This window comes from Zingiber officinale, chromosome 6A, assembly GCF_018446385.1.
Source record: "Zingiber officinale cultivar Zhangliang chromosome 6A, Zo_v1.1, whole genome shotgun sequence".
NCBI classification, from domain to species: domain Eukaryota; kingdom Viridiplantae; phylum Streptophyta; class Magnoliopsida; order Zingiberales; family Zingiberaceae; genus Zingiber; species Zingiber officinale.
In genome coordinates this window covers 91944721-91967483 of record NC_055997.1, presented here as the reverse complement: position 1 = coordinate 91967483, position 22763 = coordinate 91944721, and the positions used below count along the sequence as shown (strand labels likewise).

Genomic DNA, 22763 nt, shown 5'->3' with positions numbered 1-22763 from the left:
TAGAAGTTGTCTCTCATGAAGGCACCCCTACCCCTTCTTTTATATTCCTTGGCTTTGGCAAATAAGGAAATTTATTTATAATAAAATTTTCTTAACTTTCCTTGACAACAATTAATTAAGAAAAATTAAATAAATTTTCCTAATTAATTGTATGTGGCCGGCCACCTCATGTAGAGCAAATAGGATAATTTTAATCAACAATTAAAACTTCCTTATTTGTCTTTGGAAATTTTTAAAAAATAAAATTTCCTTTTAAAATCCCTTCATGGTTAATAAAAAGAAATTTCTATAATTTTAATTTTCTACATGTGAATAATTTTTCAAAGAGAAAAATAAAATATCTTTCCAATCTACAAATAAGGAAAGAGAACTAATATCTTTTTTTTAATCTTTTGTAGATCTTTTAAAGAGAGATATTTTAATTTTAATTCTCTGTAATAAATTATATCTTCCACATAATAAAAATTAAAATTAAAATTCTTTTTTAATTTAATGTGGCCGGCCCCCTCTAGCTTGGGTTCAAGCTAGGGCCGGCCACCCTAAACCATGCTTAGGCCGACCCTAGCTTGATTCCAAGCTAGCTTGGTCGGCCCCCTTTAGGTGAGTATAGAAGGTGGGTATAGGTGGATATAGTACTCTATAAATAAGAGGCTACGATAGGGACCGAGAGGAGGAATTGGTTTTGGTCTCCCGATAAAATTAAGCATCCCGTGTTCGCCCCGAACACACAACTTAATTTTATCAATAATAATTCATTCCACTAGAGAACTATTATTGAACTACCGCACCAATCCCAAATTACATTTTTGGGCTCATTCTTATTATGAGTGTGTTAGTCTCCCTGTGTTTAAGATATCGAATGTCCACTAATTAAGTGAGTTACTGACAACTCATTAAATTAATATCTTAGTCCAAGAGTAGTACCACTCAACCTTATCGTCATGTCGGACTAAGTCCACCTGCAGGGTTTAACATGACAATCCTTATGAGCTCCTCTTGGGGACATTATCAACCTAGTATCTCTAGGACACAGTTTCCTTCTATAATCAACAACACACAGTATAAGTGATATCATTTCCCAACTTATCGGGTTTATTGATTCATCGAACTAAATCTCACCCATTGATAAATTAAAGAAATAAATATCAAATATATGTGCTTGTTATCATATTAGGATTAAGAGCACACACTTCCATAATAACCGAGGTCTTTGTTCCTTTATAAAGTCAGTATAAAAAAAAACGACCTCAAATGGTCCTACTCAATACACTCTGAGTGTACTAGTGTAATTATATAGTCAAGATAAACTAATACCTAATTACACTACGACCTTCTAATGGTTTGTTCCTTTCCATTTTGGTCGTGAGCTACTGTTTATAATTTATAAGGTACTGATAACATCATCTTCTGCATGTGACACCACATACTATGTTATCTACAATATAAATTAATTGAACAACTACAAACAAATGTAGATAATTTGACCAAATGTGATTCTTTATTCAAAACAAATGTTTTCAAAAGCTTAGGCTTTCAGTATACACTCCAACAGGGTAAAGCTCCCAACATAAATCTGATCAGCCCGAGAGTTGGTCGGGCCTACGAGACTCAGCTCCCCGCTTCTCACAGGCAAGACTCCCACTAAAAACCTGATCAACCCCAGAGCCGGTTAGACTTACGGGGCTCAACTCCCCACTTCTCATGGGCAAGGCTCCTAGCATAAACCTGATCTGCTCGATAGCCAGTCAGACTTATGGGGCTCAACTCCTCACTTCTCATGGGCAAGACTCCCAGTGTAAACCTGATCGGCCCAAGAGCCAGTCAGACCTACGGGGCTCAGCTCCCCACTTCTCATGAGCAATGCTCCCAGCATAAATTCGATCGGCACAAGAGACGGTCGGACCTATAGGGATTAGCTCCTCACTTCTCATGGGTAAGGCTCCTAGCATAAACCCGATGGGCACAAGAGCCGGCCGGATCTACGAGGCTCAGCTCCTCATTTCTCATAGGTAAGATTCTCAGCATAAACTTGATCGACACAAGAGCTGGTCGGATCTACGGGACTCAACTCTCCACTTCTCATGAGCAAGACTCCCAGAATAAACGTGATCGACCCGAGAGGTGATCAAACCTATGAGACTCAACTCCCCGTTTCTAATGGGCAAGACTCCTAGCATAAATCCGATTGGCCCCAGAGCTGATCGAGCCTACAGGGCTCAGCTCCACACTTTTCATAGGCATGACTCCTAGCATAAATCCAATCAGTCCGAGAGGCAGTCAAATTTATGGGACTCAACTTTCTGCTTCTTATGTGCACGACTCCCAGCATAAATCGGATCGGCTCCAAGCCGATCAAACTCTCTCTAGGAGATAACATTGTAAGAGAATCGCAATATCATGTTAGAAAATAATGACTACTTACTATGAAATATTCCGCTAGTCTGACGTATACATTCAATGGAACCTTCCTTTATTTAGGGGAGGGTTGTCGTACATCCTTCACTACCCAACATATTTTTGTTAGTCCCTTGCAGTCGGTAAGAGAGGGTGAATTGCCCAACACAAATAAACTCAAACATTTCTTGATCTTTATAGCTTGATTAAAACAACACTTGTACAAAAGGAACTAATTAAAAGAGAAAGAAGAGGCATAGAGAGGTTTATTTGGTTTGCAATAAGGGGATTGCTAATCCAAGATGTTGAAGGCTCACTATCCAATTTCCTTCAGGCAGAGAAGTCTCTTATAGCAGTTAAAGCATTCAGTTACAAAACCAAACAGAAAGAGAGTTGTTTACAAGTATTTTGTTTAATTACTAGGATAAGGGTTGTATTTATAGCTCTGATCGGGGCGTCTAGAAGGTTTCCAAGTGCCTGAACGTGGATAGAATTTTATCCACATCATACCGGATCGCAATAGGTGGCTTTACGATAAACTTTCTGGTTCGGGAGGCTGGAAGGGTTTCGGGCGCTCGGACGGTGTCGATACGACCCCTCCTGGAGCGAGGCGCCCTGGGGGCACATAGGGGATCGGATGGTCCGGGTGCTTGGACCAAGTCCAGGCACCTCAGGCAATCAACCTTTTGTTGGTTGTCCGGTTTCTCCTCGATTCGGCTTCATTCGCTTGGGTGATTTCGGCTATCCGGAATAAGGCTCATTTGAACCCATTTTCCGGCCTTCTCGAGCAACCTTCCGCTCCAGCTTCTCGTTCTTGGGAACTACGTGCGCTTTCTTCTCGTCCACCACTGACCACTAGTGTACTCTTTCGCAGTGTCTCGTCCCTCGAACGTACCGAGCCCGTCGTCTCTCTCTCGTGTCATCTTTCTTGCTAGCTGCATCTTTCGCTCGACCTCTTATGCTTCTAAGTTCCTGTACACTAAGACACAGGACATCAAAACATAGCAAGACCTAACTCTGACTTGGTTGATCACATCAAAACTATCACGGGGTACTTACAATCTTCCCATTTTTGATGTGAGCAACCCAAGTTAAGTTAGGGTAAACTAAAAACAAATAACAGGAAAATAGCAAGTATAAATTTTGCATTTAAGAAAAAAATGTGCAAAAATTAACCCTTCCCCTAGACTTAACATCTAAGTCTCCCCCTTTGATCACATTAAAAATAGGGGTAAGTTATGAACATAACTCGAAATAAATTTAAAATAAGGGATAATACGATAGTGACTATCATCCAAAATTTAAATTTAAAAAAATCTGGATTTTTACAAATTATAAACCAATTTTAAAAAATATTTGAGAAATATTTTTCTTTATAGAATTCTAAAAATTTTTATACGGTAAAATTGACATAAATAAAGCTGTAAAAAAATTTCACGAAATTATGAAATTAATTTGAGTAGAAATAAAATATTTTCTAAAAAAAGTTAGATTTTCAAAAAAAAATGTTTAAAAATAGTTTTTAAGCTCAAAAAATCATGAAATTTTTTTTGAAAATGTAATAGAGCATACATATTTTAAAAAAAAAATTTAAGAATTATTTTTTCTTGAAAATTTTTAATATTAAAATTTTACATTTGGACAAATAATTCATATAAAATTCTCCCATAGTCAAAAAAAAATTTCCTTAGGTAGAGAAAATGATAAAGTTTTACTAAAAAAATAAGTTTTTGAAATATAGTCCTGTGAAATAGTTTTAAAATAAAAAATATGAATTTTGTTAAAAAAATCTTAGAAAAATAATATAACGGTCAAAAAAATTTGAATTTTTTTTATAGATGAGTATTGAATTCCACTTTCTTAAAAAAATTAGGATCAAATTTATTTCAAACAGGAATTATACAAAAAAATTTATTTTGTCAATCCAAGCAAAAAAAACTATTAAATCAATTCAAATGTAAGACATACATAAAAATTCAATTCAAGCATGATTTTGGAACCCAAATAGATTCTTTGCTACTGGATTAATTAAAATTTGTCTAGGGATATATTTTATTGATAATTTTCTAATTTGACCCTTATGAAATCTAAAATACTAATTAAGTCCTAGATTATTTCTAAAATTTGAAGGAATAAAAGTTGAACATGCAAAATTTTTTAAATTTTATATTTGTTCTTTTAAATTTTTATTTTCTATTTTTAGTTTGTCGAAATCTTCCAATCGACAAGATGTTGTTAATGTTCCTTTTAAATCATTATTTTCTTTTAATAATTTCTTATTCTCAATTTTTAATTTATAGGAAGTTTTAGATAGGATTTTCATAAACTTAAATAACTTATCAAGGGGTAGAGTTCGTACCTGACTTACCTCGTCGATCTCTTGATCTAAAGCTCCCCTGTAGTGCTACTTCCTTTTAACGATGCTCCCCCTTCATCGATGCTTTCGATACTCGTTGCAGATAAGCTTGCTTCATCTTCTTCTTCATGACTTGCCATTAGTACAACTCCTGTATAGGCTTCAATTTCTGACTTTGATGATGTTTCGCTCCATGTTGCTTTTAGGTTCTTATGCCCTTTCTGTGTTGGTATTTTGTCCTTGCTTTTGTCGTCCTTGCTCTTTAATTTTGGACAGTTACCTTTCACGTGCCCCTCTTCATTGCAGTGGTAGCATTTTATCTTTTTTTTTCCTTCTTTTACCCTGCACTTGATTAAACTTATTTGTTTTAAATAACTTTTTAAATTTTCTTACCATGAATGTTGTTTCGTCATCATTGAGAGAGGTTTTGGATTTTGGTTCATTCATTTTTTTTACCTTTTGGGCAATGTTTTGCTTCATCTTTTTTTTTAGATCTACATTTCTAGATTCGAGAATTTCAAATGTCGAAAATAATTCCTCTAAATCACTTACCTCTAAGTCCCTAGAGATGAAATAAGCATCTATTAGGGTTGACCATTCAAGAGTCTTAGGAAATGCATTAAGTGCATACCTTAGTGAATCTCGGTTGGTTACCTTTTCTCCGAGATTCGTGAGTCCGGTGATGAGTTCCTTGATCCTCAAGTGGAGGCGTGCGACGGCTTTGCCTTCTTCCAATCGGAGGTTTCAGATATGGTTCGGGAGAAGATCTCGTCTTATGAGTTTGGCTTCGGACGTACCTTCGTATAGCTCCAAGAATTTCTCCCAAGTTCCTTTGCTGATTCGTAGGCACCGATTCTATTTACTTCTTGTGGAGGTAACACACTTAGTAGATGAAATTCGGCTCGTCCATTTGCTACGAAGTCTATTTGCTCTTTCTTGGCACATTGATATTCTTCTTTGTCCTTTAGTGCTACAAAATCATATTTTAATATTAGTAATAAATCAAAGTCCATTTTGAAGAATGTCTCCATCTTTCTTTTCCAAATCGTAAATTCCCCCTCGAACATAGGCAGGTAGATGCTCGGTCCGACCATCTCTTGTACTTCAGTTGGTGGTTAGTCCTTTTGAAGCGACCTCACTCTGATACCACTTGTTGGTCCCTTGTGGCTGGCAAGAGGAGGGTGAATTACCTTGCACAAATAAACTCAAACCTTTCTCGATCTTTATAGCTTGATTAAAATAACACTTGTACAAAAGAAACTAATTAAAAGAGAAATAAGAGGCACAAAGAGGTTACTTAGTTTGCAATCAGGGAATTGCTAATCCAAGGCATTGAAGGCTCACTATCCAATCTCGTTTAGGCGAAGAAGCCTCTTACAATAGTTAAAAGCATTTAGTTAAAAACCAAACAGAAAGAGAGTTGTTTACAAGTGTTTTATTTAACTACTAGGAAAAGGGTTGCATTTATAGCTCTGATCGGGACGCCTAGAAGGGTTCCAGGCGCCTGGACGTGGATAGAATTTTATCCACATTGTACCAGATCGCAACCGGTGGCTTTGCTATAAACTTTCCCATCCGAGCACTTGGAAGGGTTCCGAGCACTCGAACGGTGTTGATACGGCCCCCCGGGGTGAGGCACCCAGAGGGTTCGAGCGCCTAGATGGTCCGAGTGCTTGGACTTGGTCCAAGCGCCTCAAGCAGTTAACCTTTTGTTGGCTATCCGGTTTCTCCTTGATCTAGCTCCATTCATTTAGGTGATTTCGGCCATCCGGAATGGGGCTCACTCGAACCCATTTTCTGACTTTCTCGAGAAACCTTCCGCTCTAGATTCTCGTCCCTCGAAACCGCCGCACGCTTCCTTCTCGTCCATTAGCGTACTCTTGCACAACACCTCGTCCCTCGAACGTACCGAGCCCGTCGACTCTCTCCTATGTCGTTCTTATCGTTAGCTGTGTCTTTCGTTCGATCTTCTGTGCTCTTAAGTTCCTGCACACTTAGACATAGGACATCAAAATATAACATGACCTAACTCTGACTTGGTTGATCACATCAAAATTATCACGACGTACTTACAATTCTGACATCAGACATTCTCTAACGCCTCATTATTGTCAAGATTATGAGATATGATATAAAAAGGTACTCTCCGTTGGCTATGTATATGTATACACACACATCTATACTACTATTCTATTGCTTATCTTTTTTCCTGTTTACGGCTTATTCTAACTTAAGCGTCGGAATGCCTACGTCAGATACCCTCTCCTTAGTTCTCACTCTAACGTTCTTATTTGCTTTTTGTATGATGTGGGCAGGTTCACAATTTTCAACTCTATGTATTTTCTCTGTTAATATTCATGTCTCTTTACCTATCACTTATCTACTCAATTTTACGACGGGATCAAATATAAATATGGATATAAATCTGGATCAATTTTACATGATTTATTACTAGCCTATGTTTTTCATGATTCTATTCAGGAGTTATGATATAATATTTAAGTTAAATGACAATTTTATTTTTAAAAAATAGCAAACCAACCGGCGCGCTTTTTTCGTCCCAATATCGAGCTGGGAACCGCTGTTTTGTGTCTGGCTCGATGTTGGTCCCATCTCGCTGTCCAATTATTACCTCATTGTATCTTCCTCGCTGTCTCCGACGCGACAGGGGTAGTGCAATTTTGTAGTTCAGTTTTTTCGGATTAAATTCCGACTTACATCCCGACAAGGCCGCTTTACCTCAAGCTCGCTTTCTCGCCCTTGTCCTCTTCCGCCCTTTTACTACCTCGCCCTGTCTCTTTCTCTCTCTTCCATCGCTCCGGCGACGCACGCGGATCCGCTTTCCCGGGACGCCGCCAGACTCTGGTCTGCCGTCGCCACGGCGTAGGTGTCGCTCCTGTCGTCCTGTCTGCTTCGGCGGTCGCTGGTTGTCTCGCGGGCCTAGCCCTCGGACGCCGATCTGCTCTCAAGGGTTCGTTCTTTGATCTCCTTGTTACACTTTTTTTTTTACTTATGGAAGTGTCTGATCCTCAGTTGGAACCCTCTTTGGACCTTCAACCTGGTGTTCGTCTGATTTTACGACCACTTTCCCCGTTGTTCTCGTGCTTAACGGTTTCATTTTGTGGAGTTTGTTTGTTTGGTTGGTAGGCTCATCTATTGCAAAGAAGAGAACTTGATATCAAGCTTAGCTGCTGTTGTTTCGTGATCTTGTCAAATCTAGTACATTTTTTGGTGAAAGCAGATTTTTGCGATGCTTGCTTGTGAAACATGGAAGGACCTTTTTCATGAACTTGCAAAATTCCGAATAAGGATTTTTTCTGAAATATTACTTTGTTTTTTCGGATGTTTGTTTAGCAGCAAAAAGAAAATCACTGGAGGAAAATGCCAATATTTTCTTGGAGAAAATTTGTGTTGGTATCTAGCATAAGAGTATTGTTCAAATATTTGACTTTTTTTATTTGTTGAACTGGCATAAGAGGTTGTTAACCATAACGCCTCTTTTATTATTAGTTATTGTGTCAACAACTGCTCATAAAATCTCTCAAAATTGTCTCTTCAGGCAGGCCTGTAATCAATGGATATACATTTTCTTTATTTGGAACAATTTGTGGGAACTCACAGGGCTTTGAAATCTTCCCTTTTACTCGGAGGCAGACAAAACTGGCTAGTTAATTGTTGAAACTTCGATTGACAGCAATGTTTACATTGCATAAATTGATCTAAACTTTCAGAGAAATTGCTAATGTGCAACTAGTCCCATTGCTCCATTGCAATAGATCACTTTTTACTTATTTGGTTTGTCTTTTTTGCCATTTGGACTAGTCGCTTATATATTAGTGCTATTTTCGCTTTGTTATGATAAAGATATCGTTGCCACCATTCATCATATTAATTTGCAATTTTGTTGTTTCACCATGCTTATGATTTATATTGATGTTTAGAACTTGCTATGAGTTGCATGAATGTGAGTCTTCTAATATTCTTATGAGATAACACATCTCAGACCACCGAAACTAGGTATTTGGGAGGGGACATCTCGTCACCAGGGCATAGTGCAGACGGTGGGCGCATGGTATCTCTGGCGTAATGGTCAGGGTCGATTCTCAGGAACTGACGACCTGGGGTTTACCCCGCCATGCGCCTATGGACTATGTACCTGCATGAACCTCCCTCCATATCCGTGGGGTCGGCACTAGAGGGGCGCTAAGGTAGCGGATCTACCTTTGGGAGGGGACATCTCATTAATTTCTAAAAGGGGTCCAAGTAGAAAGATGAGGTGTGACTAAATGCAAGGACACTGTCATCAACAATTCCCTCCACTCACTGGCATCGGTTTATGACTGATATAAAGTGGAGAGGAAAAAGGTATTTAGTTAATTTAGAATAACATCACATATAGCATAATAATAGACTGTCAATGAATTGTCAGGGTGAGACTCATATTATTTATTCTAACACAAATTTTTTTGATCCAAATTTGCACACTTGAGTCAATTAGGACTTTTATGGTTGTGTCTCTTAGAGAGCAATTTTTTTTTATTTTACTAATCTAGAAAAAAAGAGCACCTTTTTTTATTTTACTAATCTAGAAAAAAAAGAGCTCCTTTTTATTTGCACACTTGAGTCAATTAGGACTTTTATCATGTGCAGGCTAAATTAGGACAATCAACATGGGAACAAAACTTCAACAAACTATCACAGATTCATCCAAAGCTGAGATAGACACAAGAGCTCCTTTTGAATCCGTAAAAGCTGCTGTCAGCCTCTTTGGTGAGGTGGCATTTACATCAGATAGGGTGACAGTGAGAAAACCAAAACCTCCACCGATTGAGGTATATTTTCTACTCTTATTCTATTTAGACACTAATTTTTATTCTAAATAGCATTTTAACCTCTTGATTGATCAAACCAATGATTGTTCAAGATGATGAAGTGGTCACTGTGACTACGTAGTATATACCTAGTATATATTCAGGTTGTCCATCACTGTTTTTTCCCCATTTTTCTTATAGAATCATTTCCAACTGGATATCTGAATTCTTCATAAGCTGCAGTATCTGCTAACTTTTTGCTTTAATCTGAAAAATGCAAGATCTCTTTAATAACTAGATTCTGTATTCTACGAAATTCATCAAAAAAAAATCTGCAAATATTCTGGGTTGACCATTTTCATCATTTAGCAGAGAGCTTTAGCTAAGGAGACCCAACTTCACTTGGCTAAAAAAGAGCTTAACAAGTACAAGGAACAACTTAATAATGCTGAAACAACTAGAATCCAAGCACTTGCTGAGCTGGAGAGTGCTAAATTAACCGTTGAGGAGCTAACCAAGAAACTCAATGAGATAAATGAATCAAAGGAATCAGCTCTAAAAGCAACTGAAGCTGCAAAAAGTCAAACCAAGAAACTTGAAGATGTGAGTTCTGTTGAGAATATTGGCAATAGTAGTGGCTGGGAACAGGAATTTGACAATGCAAGAGAGCAGTATGCAGTTGCCATTACGGAGCTTGATGCAGCAAAGCAAGAACTTCGAAGGATCAAGAAAGAATTTGATGCATCAATGGAGGCAAAGCTCAATGCCATTCAACAAGAAGCCGAGGCAAAGGAGTTGTTTGATGCCAACACTAACAAGGTTGCTGAGCTTTCCAAGGAGATTTCAGCTGCTCAGGAATCACTCATGCACGTGAAGTTAGCTACTGATCAAGCCCGGCAAGATGAGTTAAAAATTCACAGCGAGAAAGATGCCACCCGACTATCCTACAAACAAGCTCTGGAAGAAGCTGAAAAGAAATTGGCATCTTTGAAAAAAGAGTTTGACCCTGAGGTTAATAAGAACCTTGAGTCTAAACTGGCTGAGACTAATGCCGAGATTGAAGTTGTACAGAAGAAACTGGAAGATGCCCGGGCTAAAAATTTGGAGTTTGTTACAACAGAGACTTCCGAGCTTGATGGCGCTAAAGAGATGCTTCAGAAACTTGTTGAAGAAGAGAATTCACTAAGGACTTTAGTGGAGTCACTGAAGCTTGAGTTGGAAGCTGTACAGAAAGAGCATGCAGAATTGAAAGAGAAAGATGCAGTAACTGAATCCGTTGTCAGTAACCTTCACCTCAAACTTCAGAAATGCAAAGCTGAGCTTGAGGCAGCAGTGATTGCAGAATCAAAAGCTACTTCAGCATCTGATGATCTAGTGTCTGCTCTACAGCAGCTATCATCTGAATCTCAGACAGCATTGCAGGAAGCAGAGGAAATGAAGAAGAGTGCTGAAGAGCTAAATGGTGAAGCGAAGGCAGCTCAAAGTGCCTTGGTTGAAGCAGAAGAGAAGTTGCAGTTTGCCTTGAAGGATGCTGAAGAAGCAAAAGCGGCAGAAACGAGAGCACTTGACCTCATCAAGGAGTTATCTGCAAAAACAAATGTAGCTCGGGCATCGACTTCTGAGTCTGGAGCTAACATAACCATCTCAAAAGAAGAATATGAGTCATTAACCCGGAAAGTAGATGAGTCCGAGAAACTGACGGAGATGAAAGTTGCTGCAGCATTAGCTCAGGTAGAGGCTGTGCATGCAAGTGAGAATGAAGCAATCAAGAAACTTGAGGCAGCTAGAAAGGAGATGGAGGACATGGAGGCTGCCACAGAGGAGGCACTCAAGAAAGCAGAAATGGCTGAGGCTGCAAAGAAGGCTGTCGAAGGAGAGCTGAAGAAGTGGCGCGAGAAGGAACTGAAGAGAGCTGCTGAGACTGCCTCAAGGATACTGGCCGAGACACAGATGTCAGCAGAGCCATTGCCACCGAAACCCGTGGCTCACAGCTCCAAGACATCAGAGAAGACTGATGAAAACTGCAAGGTCTTGAAACCATCCTCTTCAAAAAAGTCACTCTTCCAAAACTTCAGCGGCATATTTCACAGGAAGAAGAGCCAGGTGGATGGTGGCTCTCCATCCTATCTACCCGGCGAGAAACCCGTATAATCCTTGTACTACTACTACCTCCGCCTGTGCCTGTATGATTTAGTAGTCTGTCTTTTAGACCTTCCGAGAGCATGTGCAAGGCTTGCGATGTGTATAGTGGTGAATGTTTTTCTCATGGGTCATGTTCAGTCTCTGTTGCCACAAGCTAATCAGTGTTGAAGTTTTTCTCTGGTTACTACTCCGTTAAATGTTTAACGTAGTGATCCTATGCCGAAATTGTTTTACATCCTGGCTGATAGATTTTGGTTTGGCCTGGTGTTGTTTTGCTGAAATTTGTAAATTGATTGCTGATTATTGTAGTGGGATTTATCGGTTTCAAGTTCTTTATTTGCCATATAAATTTATTGCTTGAATTGATTATGAAAGTATTCTTTTAATTGTGATCAGTCGATTTCATAGTTTATTGGCTTTAGTTCAACGGAAGTTTTTTATTGACTACTAAAGATGAAATCCGTCCTTTATTGGCTTTAGTTCAACGGAAGTTTTTTTATTGACTACTAATTTTTATTGACTACTAAAGATGAAATCCGTCCTTTGATGGCCTTCTCAGGATTGTTTCATATTATTAGGAGGGAGTAAATCAGAAAATCAAAGTTAGTCATTATATGAGAGGGTAATTTTTCGATATTTGTCAAAATTTGACCCTTGTTTAATTCTATAAATTTATCATATGATAAATAATTCGGCTATACCCATGAGCAACATGGCCGAGCATTTCTTCTCCCTTGATCTTGTTCGAAAATCATGGAGATGGAAAGATAGGGATGTGGCTGTTGTATTGACTGGATGTAGACCAAGCTCTGATATGTAGTCATCAGAAATGTCAGTGTCGAGCCAGGGAAGGAGTCTCTGACGTTGGTCCTCCGACGCTCAAGTCAATCACCGGTAAAAAGAAAAGATGAAGCAGCAGTAGACACAGACATGAATAGTAAAAAATGCGTACCTCCGCCGGTGTACGGATTCCCCCTTATATGCCTTGGTGGGCGATGTGTGCGCTTTTTGAGGCATGGACACGTTCTCTTATTAGTCACGGACACATTCTCCAATTGGTCCTGGACATGTCGTCATGGACACGTTCTTCAATTGGTCGTAGGCATGCCCTCTAATTTGTCATCCTACGATCCGCCTATTGACCATGCCCTATGTCGGCGGTACTATCTCCTAAAAAGATATCCCGAGATACGTCAATGATCCAGCTGATTGGCCGAGTAGGGAAGCCGCTTGGCTGGTACTCTTCCGCTCGGTCGGCCTCGACTATTCTTCCTTGTGGTGACCGGGTATAATAGCTTGTCTCTTTCCACTCGGATAAACGCTTCGATGACCTTAGCGTTCTGCCAGTCTGCAATTAGCGTTTGGAGATCTTGCGCCATTTTCCGAGCTGGACGGGGGTCGGCTCGGACAAGCCTCTTGCCGATCGGACATTGCCCGCACTGATCGACCATCGTAGTCGACCTCCACTCGGCCATCGTAGGCGAGCCCTTTGACACCCTGGCGTTGACCACCTTTACTTTGACCTCCACCTTGGCAGTTGACTCGTACCGGTCGGACCCCCTTTATCACCGTATCACAAGCCTTCCCCTCAAGTCTACTCGAAGGAGACTGCAAATCCAACTGACTAAACAAGTAGCGTCTTCGGTGACCTCCGCATTCGATCAGACCATCTATGAACTCGAGTTTATGATCAACTTACATATCTTTGCTGTTCGGCTTCAGTTCGCTGACGTGGGTTGGTAGCTGTTGCTCAGGTCATACCTCATAAGACTGATGGTGAATTTGTCGTTCGACTGTGTGATAATCAAATATTTATGCCGCTTGGGACGATTGACGACTACACTTAGCGAATTTTCTCTTTTCCCTGCGCTCTCTCGGATGAACGCCCGGTGATAGTGGCTGACGTCATCCAAATTTCTGAAAAACTGTGCAAATCCTCGATAATTATGGTTGAGCACTCGACCATGCCTTTTAATTAAGTCCCATTAATGCTTTCCCGTAGACGATTGTCACATGCCCCACTTTCTGCCACCGCACGTTTGACGTGACAGGCAGATATCCGCTGATGATGTTACAGACGTCTTTTCGAATTCTACGGTCAAATTTCATCATAGTTTTGCGCAACCCTTGATTGGACGACTATGGATGATCGACCATAAATTACACTTAGAACTTTCCTACAAACTCATTCAAATATGTTAGACAATAAATTACCTTAACTTTGAACCCTTTGTCATTATCAAAATTTAGGTTCGATCGTCGGATGCTTCCCACACCAACAAGTACATCCCCTGGCCACCGTCCTTGCCGAGCAGGCGACATGTCCTTTCGGGGGAGGAGCCCTCCAATTATGGAAAAGCTAAGTGAAGGAAGATTGCTCTGTTTAGCACAACCGAGTGGGCGTGCCCCGGCTGAGCGACCATCGGTCGACCTACAACGGGACCCCACCTACGTATCTCCTTGTACTCTTTTAGAGGTTTGTGCCACTGACAACAAAGCATGTTTCACAAGCAAATCATATGATAGAAACTTCCAATTTGCCACATCAAGATTTGCATGCTCGCTTAAGGAAAGGTGTTAGGGACACTTTTGGACTTGTCTTTTCTTAGTACGCTTGGAAAAATATGCACCTGCTTTGAGATACGAGCATAGACACTATAGTGACACTATAAAAGGGGTTCCCATTTACTGGTGGAGGTGTTCACAACTTTGTTATTTCACACGCTCTAGCTATAGTTTTCTACTATTTTCCACTAGCCGAAAACTGACTTAAGTGTCGGAGGACCAACGCCAGGAGCAACCCCAGTCCTAACATTTAGGAGGCCAGGGGCAAAACCATAAAAATAGGCCCTAAAATTTTTTTTTAATAAAGTAAAAAATCATTTACAATGATGCCTTCTAACTTTTCTAGATGCAAAATCATCTATAATATTATTAATTCCAAGATTTTTTAAAATATCTTTTTCAATAGATAAAATTGCTCATTCAATCTCTCTTGCGACATCATTGATCTCATATATGTTTTCAACAATTTTAATTTTGAGAAACTTCTTTCAGCCAATCCTACGGTAACAGACATAGCTAACAATATTCTATAAGCAATTGCAATATTTGAATAACAATCTATATTTTTTTACAAAATTAAGAATATCAACTGTCGACATTATCTCATTTGGTAAAGTCAATTGTAATATTTTTAATTCTGTAAACAAATCATCTAACGCAACATCTAATGAATTGTCATGCGTAAAAGTAGATGTCAAATTAACACAACATTTTCTCAACTCATCATTATCTAATGATTTTAATGTTTACGAATCAAACAAAAAACCAAATATATTTTCATTTCATCAAATCTACATTTCAAAGGAGAAATTGTCATGTTTACAACAATCATAAAATAATCATTTGTAAAAGATTCTTTAAGTGATAGTGAAATTTTATCATCTTCTTTCTCATCAAATTATTTTTTTTTTCTAAAAATACGACGTTTCATTGAAAATGTTGGCTCTATATTCATATCAAATGCAAGACTTTTAGCAATAGATAAACTTGTTGCAAAACTATCATTCCTATACTTTTCAAAATATGATATTACACAATCTAATTGTTTCATAGCAGAATCAATGCACATAGATTTTGATTGTAACTTTTTACTTATCATGTTTATAGCAAATACAATATTATACCTGATCCTGTCCGAATCGCCGAACCAAAGGACGCTGGGCACGTGGCGCTCTCCTAGTCGATGACACAGGCCTCCGAAGCTCCGGCGATCCTGCACAGAAGTCGGGCCGGGCAGGGGTTCCCGGCGGCGACTCTCCGACGCTCAAGTCAGGCAAGCAAGTAGTAAAGAAGGTGGCTCCAAAGCTGGTAGAATGCGTACCTCCGGCGAAGAGGGAGGGCCTTTATATAGGGCAGCGACGAAGTGAGTGTACACCTATCGAGGTGTACACGTGTCCATGGCCCATACTCAAGTAAGGACTTGTCAGTGAGCTTACCTGACCCATACTGCTACAGTCCCAGCATGTCCTCGATGGGACAGCGGAATCCCCTGTCACAAGATTTGGAGCATGGCCCACACGTGAAACATACCTGCTGTCAGAAAAAGACGTTCCTTGTCCTTTTCCCCTTTGCTCCAAATCTGGCTTCCGGGCGGACAGCTCCCTCAACATCCGGCCTGACATATGCGGTGGTTTACTTGGGGAGGTCCTCCCTCACGTGCTTTATGGGGACTATTAGCAGTGTTACCTTATGGCTTTGGCCGAGCGTGAGGTCCGCTCGGCCCACTACCTTTTCCACTGAGCGCCGGAACCCTGATTTCGACAGGGCGCCTTCGACCATCAACCGAATATCGTCCGGTCGACAAGCCGATCGGACCCCACCCCTCTCCGGGCGTTCGAATCCATCAGCCGGTCGGTTAGCCGGTCGGACTCGGCCCTCTCCGGACGGACAACTGCCACTGTGGCTTCCACGTGACGTTGACTCTACAAGGCAGGGTCCCCTGTTCTTACTACCGGATCACTTGCCTCCCCTTTAAGTCTAGTCGAAGGAGGCGAATAGTCCGACTGACTGGACTAAGCATCTGGACGAGCGGCTCCTTCGTGTTGGTATCCTCCGCTCGGCCAACCATAGAGGTATCCTTCAAGTGAATCAACAATGGCATTGACTGGATCTCCTCGTGCTCCGCGCCAATCTTCGACATTAAGGTTGAGCTTGCTTTCATTAAATGCTCCGAATGATTGAATGCCACGTGGAGCACTGCCATCGGCGTACGGCGGCGGTGTCATGGTGTTTTGATGTGATCGAAGCGATTCGAAATGGACGGCTCGATGCATGCTTTGATTCCCGTGACCTGGATCCAACGGTGGAGGCCGCCCGGCCTTCACCCTATAAATTCTTCGTTTCCTTGTCTCCATCACTTACCTCCGTGATTTCGACTACTGCCCCCTGCGCTTTGGAGCTCCGGCGATCCTGTTTCTGCTCTCCGACGCTCTCCGGCGCCTTTTCCTCGATCCCTTTCCCCGCAGCAAGGTTTTATATCTTTCCTTCCTCCTTTCCGGTGTTTCCTCCACATTTCTTTCTCAGTTTCGATCCTTGAAACTTCCCTTCGTTCGCTGTTGTTTTTCTCCTGCCTTTTTTGCCTTTTGACTCCTCCCGATCGGCCCATGGCTAGCTCTTCCAATCCCGAAGATCAATCGCTCGGCCCATGGTATACCACCATGCAGTCCCGATTCGAACAGCGGGACTTCGACATTTAGCTGACAATTTCGAAATCCCAGAGGATTTCGAAATTCGCTTAGCTGGTCCCTCCGCTCGGCCTCACAGGCCGCCGCGCGGAGCTTTCTGTGTCTTCCGAGACCAGTTTACCGCCGGTCTTCGTTTTCCTGTACACCCTTTCATCATAGATGTCTGTAACTTTTTCGGTGTGTCGCTCGGCAGTTTAGTACCCAATACCTTCCGTCTCCTCTGCGGTGTCGTCGTTTTGTTTAAGATTCACAACATCCCCCTCCGACCGGAGGTCTTCTTTTATTTTTACTATCCCAAGCAAGCCGAGCCGGGCACCTTCATGTTCCAAGCTCGGCCCGGTTTGGTCTTTTTCAACAAACTTCCTACTTCCAATAAACATTGGAAGGATTATTTTTTCTACATCCGTATGCCCAATCAGGCAAACTTCCCGACCCAGTGGCAGGTCAGTCTGCCTCTCACTCCCGAGTTGAAGAAGTTCAAGACCCGACCGGACTACCTCCACGCTGCAAATATACTGGCCGGTCTGCGACTCGACATCAACAAACTTCTCCACGAGGGAGTGATGTACATCTTCGGGCTGAGTCCTATACGGACTCCTCTTCCGGCCTGCTTCGGTAAGAACTTTGGTTGGGCATTTGCTTTGATTGCTAACTGATTTCCTTTCCTTTCTTTGCAGCGGACATCGTTATGGATTCGGTCATGGCCGGTGTCTTGAAGAGAAAGGCGGCCGCTCTGGAAGCCGCGGCAGCCAGAGAAATGGAGGCTTTGGGTATCCAGCCGGTCGGATCCCACGAAGGAGAGAGTGGGACTCAGGCTGAGTCGACCGCTCCCGCTTCTCAACAAAACGTGGCCAGCGGGGCCACTCCTGGAGAACCAACTGCCCCCGAGGAAGGTTCCGCTCAGGAGGAGGAGCAGCCTCTACAGAAGAGGCGCCGAGTGGAGACTCCCCTGCGGTCGGCGACCTCCGCGGTCCAACCGTCCGAGCGGGTCACTACAACCGCACGAGGCAAGGCACCAGTGACCGAAACCATCTCGTCCGACCGGACACCTTCTGAATGGGACGAGCCGGCCGCGCCAATGGAGGCTATTCCAATCAGCACCCTTCCGCCCGCTCGCCATTCTGTCCAGCGCTCGACCATTCATTCCCAGTTTTCTACGCCGTCCTCTGATCCCCTTCCGACCGCCGGTCGGACGACCCCTGGTCATGGCCGCACGATTCGGGCCACTCTTCATCTCCCGACTGAAGAGCTGATTCCAGAAGCCGACCGTCCATCTGCGCCCGAGCACACCATCACCTTGAAAGGGCCCTTAGCTGAGATGTGGGCCGATGCTCGGGCCCGCACTGCGATGATACCCATCGGAAATTTGGCTAATAGCCATATGCAGCAGGCCACTGGGGTAAGTTTATAATCTACCAACTTTGGTGTTCATTATTGCCGATCGGCCGCTAATAACTATAATTTTCTTTTGCCAGAGATGGGTGGAGGAAATTGCGGTTTCCAACCGCTTGGCCTTGGTGGATGAAGAGCTACGGCAACTGAAGGCCGCAGTTGGTCCGTCCGGCCTTCAGGGCCCTTCCTATTCCGAGCTGCAAAAGGAGCTGAAGAAAGCTCGAACTCTGCTGGCGGCCGAGCAGAAGAAGACAGCCGACCAGGCCCACGCCTTGGCCGAGTCCGAGCGACAAGTCAAGTCGCTTGACACAAAAATAACCCTGGCCACCACTCGGAAGAATACAGCTATCTCCGATCTGGAGAAGAAGAATGTTGAGGCTCGGGGCCTGGAGCTGAAGATAAAGGAGTTGACAGAGCAGCTCGACAAGGAGAAGGCGGGCCGCTCGGCCGACGCAGAAAAACTTAAGAATCTGAACGAGACCCTCACTGGCTCCCAGGCGGCTTTCAAAGAATATCAGGATGCCAAGCCGAGCCGAGTCGCCGCTCTACGACAGAGCTACATCCGATCGACCGAATTCTCGGAGAAAATCTGCGAGCGGATGTACATAGCCTTCGACTTGGCCATGACTGCCACTATGACCTATCTGAAGTCGAAGGGCCTTCTTCCGGAGTCCACCAATATTCCGGCCGGCGACCAGGTGGCGCTCCTAGATACCATACCCAAGACCCTCTACGATTATATCGAGTAATTTTTGTAATTTGGCCGCTCGGCGAAATATGATCCCTTTTGTACTTAGGCCGCTCGGCCTGAGATTTTATTTTTAATGCAATGCTTTCCTTTCGCGCACTCCATCTTTTTGCACTGCCCTTTTGCTAATTAATATGTGTGTTGCCCGCTCGTCTATTATCACACCTCTGGCATTCGAAAGGTATTTTTGCAAGTACTGGGCGATGCCCTTCCGCTCGGGCAAACATTCCGGACGCGTAACATTCCGCTTTACTAGCAAGGATCGCTCACTATAAGCCGACAAGAACCTTTGGGGCCCTCGGCCGAGCGGAACGTAGAGTCGGTCGAACGATATTGGCGGCGAACTTCTCAGACACTTGCAGTCTTTTCTCCTTTTTTTTTCTCCTCTTTTTTTTTTTTCCGCTCGGACGTTTATAGACGCCGGCTCGTCTCTCGATATTTAACGTCGGAGCTCGACGGTCTTCCGCTCGGATGATTTATAGACGCCAGCTCGTCTCTCGATATTTAACGTCGGAGCTCGATGGTCTTCCGCTCGGATGATTTATAGACGCCGGCTCGTCTCTCGATATTTATCGTGGGAGCTCGACGGTCTTCCGCTCGGATGATTTATAGACGCCGGCTCGTCTCTCGATATTTAACGTCGAAGCTCGACGGTCTTCCGCTCGGATGATTTATAGACGCCGGCTCATCTCTCGATATTTAACGTCGGAGCTCGACGGTCTTCCGCTCGGATGATTTATAGACGCCGGCTCGTCTCTCGATATTTAACGTCGGAGCTCGACGGTCTTCCGCTCTGATGATTTATAGACGCCGGCTCGTCTCTCGATATTTAACGTCGGAGCTCGACGGTCTTCCGCTCGGATGATTTATAGACGCCGGCTCGTCTCTCGATATTTAACGTCGGAGCTCGACGGTCTTCCGCTCGGATGATTTATAGACGCCGGCTCGTCTCTCGATATTTAACGTCGAAGCTCGACGGTCTTCCGCTCGGATTATTTATAGACGCCGGCTCGTCTCTCGATATTTAACGTCGGAGCTCGACGGTCTTCCGCTCGGATGATTTATAGACGCCGGCTCGTCTCTTGATATTTAACGTCGGAGCTCGACGGTCTTCCGCTCGGATGATTTATAGACGCCGGCTCGTCTCTCGATATTTAACGTCGGAGCTCGACGACCTTTACGGCTAACTTCTACACTGCCGATCGGCATAACCCTTGGCCATCCTTTGAATTAATTTTGCTTCATTACTTTTGCTTCCTGCATTACAAGTATATAGGCGACCCGCATATACACAAAAATGAATTACATTCGTGCACCTTTCATCCAGCTCGATAAGGCTGGAGATGATTTGCACTCCACGGTCGATCCAGCTGCCGCCCGGCTTCATCCTCCAAGTAATATGCGCCCGAGCGGAGCTTTTCAATAACTTTGAAGGGGCCCGCCCACGGTGCCTCCAGTTTGCCGACGTCGCTGACCGGCTTGACTTTCTTCCAGACGAGATCGCCGACTTGGAATGCTCGGGGGATTACACGGCGGTTGTAACTTTGTTTCATCCGTTGCTGGTACGCCATCAGCCGGACGGACGCCTTGGCTCTTTCTTCTTCAACCAGATCCAGCTCCATGTTCCTCCGCTCGGCATTGTCCTCATCGTAATGTTGGATCCTAGCGGATTCAACGCCGACTTCGACCGGGATGACCGCCTCGCCACCGTACACCAAATGGAATGGCATGACACCCGTCCCTTCCTTTGGCGTAGTTCGGATGGCCCATAAGACGCCCGACACTTCATCCGGCCAACTTCCTCCCAAATGGTCGAGCCGAGCGCGCAGAATACGAAGAATTTCCTGATTGGCCACTTCGGCTTGACCGTTGCTTTGGGGATAAGCCACGGATGTGAAGTGTTGCTCGATGCCGTAACTTTTGCACCAATCCTCTAGCATCTTCCCTGTGAATTGCCGCCCATTATCTGAGACCAATCGGCGAGGGATGCCGAACCGAAAGATGATGTGTTGCCAGATAAATTTTTTGACCATCTGTTCGGTGATCTTGGCTAGCGGCTCGGCCTCCACCTATTTGGAAAAATAATCCACCGCCACTAGCAAAAATTTCCGTTGCCCGGTCGCCATCGGAAATGGACCGACAATATCCATTCCCCATTGATCGAACGGACATGAAACGGTGGATGCCTTCATTTCCTCTGCCGGTCGGTGGGAGAAGTTGTGATACTTCTAGCACGAAAGGCACGTAGATACTGTTGGTGCGGGTAGCACTAACGGTCTAACCCAGGTTTTGATGAATGACAAATAGGTTAAGTTAGTTGTGTTGTTGTCTGACACTTTGATCAAGTGTGCAGGAAAAGTCCAGTTAGGTCGACGGGCTGACCGGATAGCTGGCGAGAAGTCCAAGCGGGTCGACGGGCTGACCGGACGCTTGGCGAGAAGTCCAGCTAGGTCGACGGGCTGACCGGACGCTTGGCGAGAAGTCCAGACGGGTCGACGGGCTGACCGGACGTCTGGCAGGTAAGTAAGGTAAGTCACTGGAGGGGAGTGACTGCGAGGACGCGTTCCCGGGAAGGGGACATTAGGCGTCGATCCGGCTTAGATCCATTTCGGATATCTAAGTCGAGATCGTGACTAGATTCCGGTCTCGGAAAGACGGAATCTAAGTCATACTCTTGATGCTAATTTTTATTACTTAGCGTATCTGTAAAAATGTGCTAACAAACTGTGCTGCAGGGTTTATTTGCCTCGGACTAACACTGTTTTGCAGGTAGGGAATGGCTCCGGGCGCCCGGAAGTCCGGGCGCCTGGAAGGGATCCAGGCGCCCGGAGGCAAATTTTATCCCCAGGACGACGTTGACACTTGGAGCATGCTGGTTGGGAGTGTTACGTCACACTCCAGGCGCCCGGAGCAGCATATAAAAGAAGCCCCAGGCAGGAGCTTCAACACATCAGTCTTCTGAGAACTCTGAGTCCAATCACTCTGCTGCTCTGCGCTCCAACAACGTTCACAAAGCTCCGACGACTCACTCCGGCTCTCCTTTTAATTCATTGTTTGTCGGTTAGCTTTGTTTTCTTTCTTTTCATTAGCAATATTTGTACGTAAATTGTAATTATCCGAATTGCTAGTGAATTGCCCAACGAAAGTACTCAAGGAGTACGGGCCTTCGAGTAGGAGTCGTCACAGGCTCCGAACGAAGTAAAAATCAACCGTGTTCATTTCTTTACTTCCTTACTTTTCCGCTGCGTTTTAACTCGAGATTTTCGAATCGATATTCACCCCCCCCTCTATCGAATCTAACGGTCTTACAAGTGGTATCAGAGCAGGTACCGCTCTGATTTGGTGCAACCACCAATCAGACAGGGGGTGAAATCATTTTTTTTAACAATTCCAAACTGATATTATTATCTTTTTGGAAGATTTTTTTTTTCTCGTTGCATTTAAAATATAAATTGGTACAACACCAACTTAGAGTTTCTATTTTCTCCCGCACTGCTAATCCAAGACGAAGTCTTGGGATTTTTTTTCAGTTAATTTAGTGTGTGCAGGATAAGATGTCTCAACAAGAAGGCTTCAGCACAGTATATCCTCCCCTATTCAACGGGGATGACTTTTCATACTGGAAAAGAAGAATGGAGGTCTACATGAAGACAGACTACGACCAATAGATG

General features: G+C 43.4%; 1 protein-coding gene across 2 annotated transcripts; it reads left to right on the top strand.

Moving 5' to 3' along the window:
* The first annotated feature begins 7486 nt into the window (after nucleotides 1-7486).
* On the top strand, nucleotides 7487-11936 carry LOC121996915 (WEB family protein At5g55860-like). Of its 2 annotated transcripts, none has more exons than XM_042551074.1 (3): nucleotides 7487-7721; nucleotides 9401-9582; nucleotides 9931-11936. In XM_042551074.1, the coding sequence occupies exons 2-3, from the start codon at nucleotides 9421-9423 to the stop codon at nucleotides 11710-11712; spliced, it is 1944 nt and encodes a 647-aa protein (XP_042407008.1). In that variant the 5' UTR covers nucleotides 7487-7721; nucleotides 9401-9420; the 3' UTR covers nucleotides 11713-11936. The 2 variants fall into 2 exon arrangements, with proteins under 2 accessions (XP_042407008.1, XP_042407009.1); XM_042551075.1 differs by having other exon boundaries at nucleotides 7488-7721; nucleotides 9934-11936.
* The last annotated feature ends 10827 nt before the right edge of the window (nucleotides 11937-22763 follow it).